The sequence below is a fragment of the Corapipo altera genome, unplaced genomic scaffold (genome assembly GCF_003945725.1).
Source record: "Corapipo altera isolate COAL_440 unplaced genomic scaffold, ASM394572v1 129, whole genome shotgun sequence".
Classification (NCBI taxonomy): domain Eukaryota; kingdom Metazoa; phylum Chordata; class Aves; order Passeriformes; family Pipridae; genus Corapipo; species Corapipo altera.
Genome location: NW_020885107.1, coordinates 34,994 through 40,628, shown reverse-complemented (window position 1 = coordinate 40,628; position 5,635 = coordinate 34,994). Strand labels below are relative to the sequence as shown.

The window sequence follows — 5,635 nt, the reverse complement described above, 5'->3', positions numbered from 1 at the left end:
AGTTTGTGTCGTCTTTCAGTGTTGAGTTTGTGGGGTTTATGTTCAGTCTGTGTCGTTTTATAGTGTTGAGTTTGTGGGGTTTATGTTCGGTTTGTGTCATCTTTTAGTGTTGAGTTTGTGGGGTTTATGTTCAGTTTGTGTCGTTGGCTGCTGGTTTGAGGTGGTGCAGCTCAGCTATTCCAGCTCCTCCTGCCTCTGGAGTTCCTCCAGCAGTGGTGGCTGACAGGACATCAGAGGGATCTCTGGCACAGTTGTGAGGCAGCTGCCCTGTGTCAGGAGAGGCACTTTATCCTCTTTTTTTTTTATTTTAAAAGCACTTTGTCTTTAAAAATACTTCTGGCTGTGATCCAAGGCTTCTGGACTGAGCTCCACCTACCAGGAGATGTCTTTGCAGGCCCTGTTGTATCACTGAGGTTTCCTTACACCCCAAACTGTTTCTGGAGAAAACCAGGAACAGACATTCCTTTTCTGGAACGATGAATGCTCGTCTCTAAAATTGGTCAGGAGCAACTTTCCTTTCGTCCCCCTGTGCCTGGATCCCTGTTCAAATCCAGGTGCAGACCCTTTGGATGCTCTGCTGGAGCAACAACAGCGTCCACGGGTGGGTGGTGACCTGCAGGAGCTGCCAGTCCAGGGTGTTTGCCCATAAAGCCTGGCTTGAATCGGGAATCCTTTGGGAATAATTCAAATATAGGAATGACTAACCAAGGTTTCAGTGGTGTTGACTCTTGACTGGGAGGTTTCCTTCCCATGGAAGCACCCTTTGTCTCACAGCCTTGTCTCCTGATGAGCTGAAAGTTTGTCAGTTATATTCCGAGCGTGTTTTTCCGTGGATAACTAATTTTATTTTAATTTTAAGAGGAATAATTAGAGTTGTATCGCTCCAACGGGAAAAGCAGCAATAAACCCTGTCAGGAAAAGCACAGTGGCTTGGGGAATCCTGGTGCTGGGCAAAGGTTTGCTTGGGATATTTTCCCCCATTTTTCTGTGGCGATGGCAAAATAAGTTCCTTGGGAGGAGAATAGGGCTGATTGTTTTTCAACCTGCTCCCAAAACACCTCAGTGCCTCAGTCCCTCCCTCTCTGGGGCTGTTTGGATTCCTGCTATTTTTGGGTGGTTCTAGTGTTACAGTCTGAGTTGTAAACAGGGTCGGACAACAGCCCCACGGAGCTCCAGCAGCCTTTTAGGGAGGGCTGGGAGTTTGAAGAGGGTTTGGCTCGAGCCATAAGCTCGGTATGTTTGGAACACTCTCCCAGCAGCACTTCTGCTGTCCCTCAGGATTGAGTTCCTCCAGCGTGTGCCTGGATAGAAGATTCCAACCATCCCCCAGCACTGCCAAGGCCACCACTGACCCCTGTCCCCAAGTGCCACATCCACAGGGCTTGGGAATCCCTCCAGGGATGGGGACTCCACCCCTGCCCTGGGCAGCTGTGCCAGGGCTGGACAGCACGTTCCAGGAAAGAATTTTCCTCAAAATCCAACCTGACCCTCCCCTGGCACAGCTTGAGGCCGTTTCCTCTTGTTCTGTGACTTGTTTCTTGGGAGAAGAGACCAACCCCAAACTGGCTCCAACCTCCTTTGAGTTTGGTCAAAATAACCCCCTTGACAAAGTGCTTTTTCCTGGTCTGTATCCCACTGTCTCATCAACCCCTCCATGGCATTCCATGATCTGGTGTCAGTCAATCCAGACCTTTAATTCACTGACTGTACTTAGAAGGTCACATTTTTTTGGGGGGGTATTTTATCATTCCCTAGAACCGGTCATCTCCTTTCTTTCTCCTCTTTGCCCTGAGGCTTTTGGGGAGTCTGTTTCTGAGGGTTCACGTTCCTAATTCTTCCACTTGAAAATATCTTCAGGTTGTGCTGTTCCTTTCCCACAAATGTGTGGGAGACAGGGACTGAAAATATCCGTGTGCCTCCCGTCCTGTTCCTTCTGCACAGGTTTGTGTTCACGGCGTGTGGTCCAGGGCCCTGCTGAGTGTTTAAGCTGCTCCTTTGCCACCGCATGCATTAAATAAATAAGATTTACGTCATGTTTGGGCTTGGGTTGGAATGATTTCGCCTGTTTCTGGACTCAAAACAAATAACGCAACAAAAGTGGCCTCCCGAACTCCTGGGGAAGGGTCTGGAGCAGCAGGAGGGGCTGAGGGAGCTGGGGGGGCTCATCCTGGAGCAAAGGAGGCTCAGGGGGGACCTTCTGGCTCTGCAAGTCCCTGACAGGAGGGGGGAGCCGGGGGGGGTCGGGCTCTGCTGCCAGGGAACAAGGGACAGGCCAAGGGGAAACGGCCTCAGGCTGGGCCAGGGGAGGGTCAGGTTGGGGCTGAGGAGGAATTTGTTGCTGGAAAGGGTGGTGAGGCCTTGGCAGGGGCTGCCCAGGGAGGTTTGCAGTGCCCATCCCTGGAGGTGTCCCAGGAAGGCCTGGCCTTGGCACTCAGTGCTCTGGGCTGGGGGCCAAGGTGGGGATGGGGCACAGGGTGGACTCAGTGATCTCAGGGGTCTTTTCCAACCTCAGTGACTTTGGGATTCTGTCCTGCCATCCTCAGTTGTGCCCCTGAGCTACTGAGGTCGGAGGCAATTATGTGTCCCCCTTGAGCATCTTCCCTGAAAGCTGGAACTTGAAGTGGCAAAACCAAGTCCCAGCGTTGACCAGACCCTTCAACGCAGCGCGTGAGGGGCTCCGACATCCCTGAGAACCTTTCCTCCAGCAAAGATGGCGGCCTGTGGGGGCCGGGCCGCGTCCTTTGGAAGCGCGGATCTTTCCAAACTCTTTAAGTTCCTGGTGCAGGTGTCGTTTCCTTCTCCCGAACACCCACGGTCACCGTGGGGGGTGATCCCCGTCCCCCTTGCCCTCCGCAGGGTCCTTAACCCCCGCCGGGGTTCTCTCCCTTCCGCAGTGCCTCTGGATGGAAGAGCACGGCGTGGCGCAGGCGGAGCACATGGCCACCATCGAGGCGCACGCCGTGGCCCAGCAGGTGCAGCAGGTGCACGTGGCCACCTACACGGAGCACGGCATGCTGAGCGCCGACGAGGACTCGCCCTCCTCGCCCGAGGACACGTCCTACGACGACTCCGACATCCTCAACTCCACGGCCGCCGACGAGGTCACGGCTCACCTGGCGGCCGCGGGTGAGCCCGGGGCACGGGCACGGGTGGAGGGGGGCAGAAGGGACCTCCTTGGTTTCTAAACTCCTTCTCCCAGAGGAGCCTGGAGCCAACCCCAGCCCCAGACGTGGTCAGTGGTTTAAGTCTAGGGAGTCGCAGAGGGGCGGCTGAGCCTTTGCACAGCTTTGTCCTGCAGCATTGAGGCTGGCAGATAATGTATAATTAAATTAATATGTAGAAATAAAATATAGAAATAATATCGCAATATAATTATGTAATATATAACATAATATTATAATATTATATTATAATAATATTATATCATTATAATTTATATATTATATAATAATGTAGCATAATATAATAATATTATGTTATTATAAAGTACATATTACATAATATATTTATTATATGTAATATATAATATATTTAGTATGTAATAAATATTATTATATCAGAATATTAGAATAAATATAATAATCTGTAATATATTATATACATTATCTATTACATATTCATAAGTATATAAATAATATATAATTTAATATTATAACTTACATTATCTAATCATAGCATTATATTTTTATTTATATTATTTCCAAATATATTTATACATCTATTATTATATTATTATATTATAATAAAATATAATGTTATTCTGTTATATATTATATTATATATATTATCTATCATATATTCATATAAGTATTTAAATAATATATAATTTAATACTATAACTTACATTATCTAATCATAACAATATAGTTATATTTATATCATTTATAAATATATACATATATTATTATATTATTATATTAAATAAAACATAATATTATTCTGTTATATATTATATTATATACTATCTATCATATATTCATATGAGTATATAAATAATATATAATTTAATAATATAATTTACATTACATAATCATATCAATATATACTAATGTTGTATAAATTAATACTATTAATTATGATTCATTAATTTTATTATTCATTTATTGATTAATCAATTGATTATATTAAGTTTTTTATATTGTAATGTATTATTTATATCCTTATGAAAATATATAAAATTATATATAATAGTATAATTATGTAATATATAATATATAATGTGTTATTATATATTATCTATTATATGATATGTATAATATATATAATATATATGTAAATATATATGATTTATCGTGGTAATGATCAGACAAAAAATATCTTAATCAGAATTATTTCCTACACAGTATAGGAGCTAAAACTACAAAGATAATATAATGTGCTATATCAAACAATCATATTAAAGCAATTATGTTAAAGAAATTATATTAAAGCTGGCAAAAAAGAAACAATTTTTTGGCAGAGGTTGATGCCATCCCTCGGAATATTCCAGGTGCTCCCTGAATCTCCTGTGCTTTCCCTGGGTGTAACATGGAGGTACTGGGAATACGAGGCTGGTTTGGACAATAAAAAAGGGTCCCTGGTAAAACTCTGCCTCAAATAATGAAATTAAAACCCCCAACCTGTCCAAGAGCAGAATGATTTCAGACCCACATAAACAACAGCAAAAATAACCCGGGCCTGGCTGAGCCGGGAGCTCCCGGGTTTGGCTTCTCCCAGGGAAATGCCACAAAAGATCCCGGCGTAGCTGGGCTGGGAACGGATTCGGGAATCCCAAATCCCTTCCAGTGAAGCCTCCATACTGGCCCTGTGGTGGATCCACCATTCCTGGAGGAAAATGCAGTGTCAAGGAATCCCTCGGAGTTTGGGATCGGACTTCGCTGGGCGAATAAAGCCCTTGATGGGCTGGACCAGCCCTGGGAGGTTCCACCACCCCGCTGACCATCCCGTGCCCTCACTTATGACTTTTCCAGCCTCCCATCCTGCAGGGTTTTTTTCTTTCCCCCTTCCCTTCTAGCACACAGGCTTTTCAGGACCGGGTGGTCTTCGGGGGACTGTTGTAGGATACTTCCAGGAATTCAGGATTTTTGGTTTCTTTGCTATTAGAACCAGTCCTTGGGGAGAAGCCTCAGGCTCCCGTTGAGGTGTCCAAGCAGGATTCCTGGCATTTTACCCAGCTCCCTTCTCCCAGGCCACCGGGATCTCCTCAGTTCAGCCACTTATTTAAAGTCTTGGGGCGTTTTCTCAGTGTGTCTGGAAGATAAAACACAGAATTACGTGTTTGTGAGGAAAACTTTAGACTGAAGCACGTGACTTTCCCTGGGACTGAGCTGGGATCTGGGGAACGGAGCCTTTTGATGGAACCTCGGGGATGCTGGAGAGGAGAGAATTTGTGTCACATGGGCAGCCTTGGGACACATCCACACAATGGCAACGTCCTTTCTGGCCGGTTCCTGAGCTGCCTGAGCTGATTCCCCGGTTGTGGTTGGATTTCCAGGCCCTGTCGGGATGGCAGCAGCCGCTGCCGTGGCAACGGGGAAGAAACGGAAGCGACCGCACGTCTTTGAATCCAACCCATCCATCAGGAAGAGGCAGCAGACACGTTTGCTCAGGTGAGGGTCCCACCTTCCCTCAGACA

The 5,635-nt window shown here is 45.7% G+C and overlaps 1 protein-coding gene across 1 annotated transcript in view; it reads left to right on the top strand.

The window, feature by feature from the left end:
- The first annotated feature begins 107 nt into the window (after positions 1-107).
- The window catches only part of NRF1 (nuclear respiratory factor 1), a 30,785-nt gene continuing 25,257 nt past the window's right edge, over positions 108-5,635 (top strand). Inside the window, exons 1-3 of the mRNA XM_027669821.1 lie at positions 108-956; positions 2,895-3,126; positions 5,495-5,609. Coding sequence (XP_027525622.1) covers positions 2,904-3,126; positions 5,495-5,609 — 338 coding nt within the window. The 5' untranslated portion in view covers positions 108-956; positions 2,895-2,903. The remainder of the gene's footprint in view (positions 957-2,894; positions 3,127-5,494; positions 5,610-5,635) is intronic.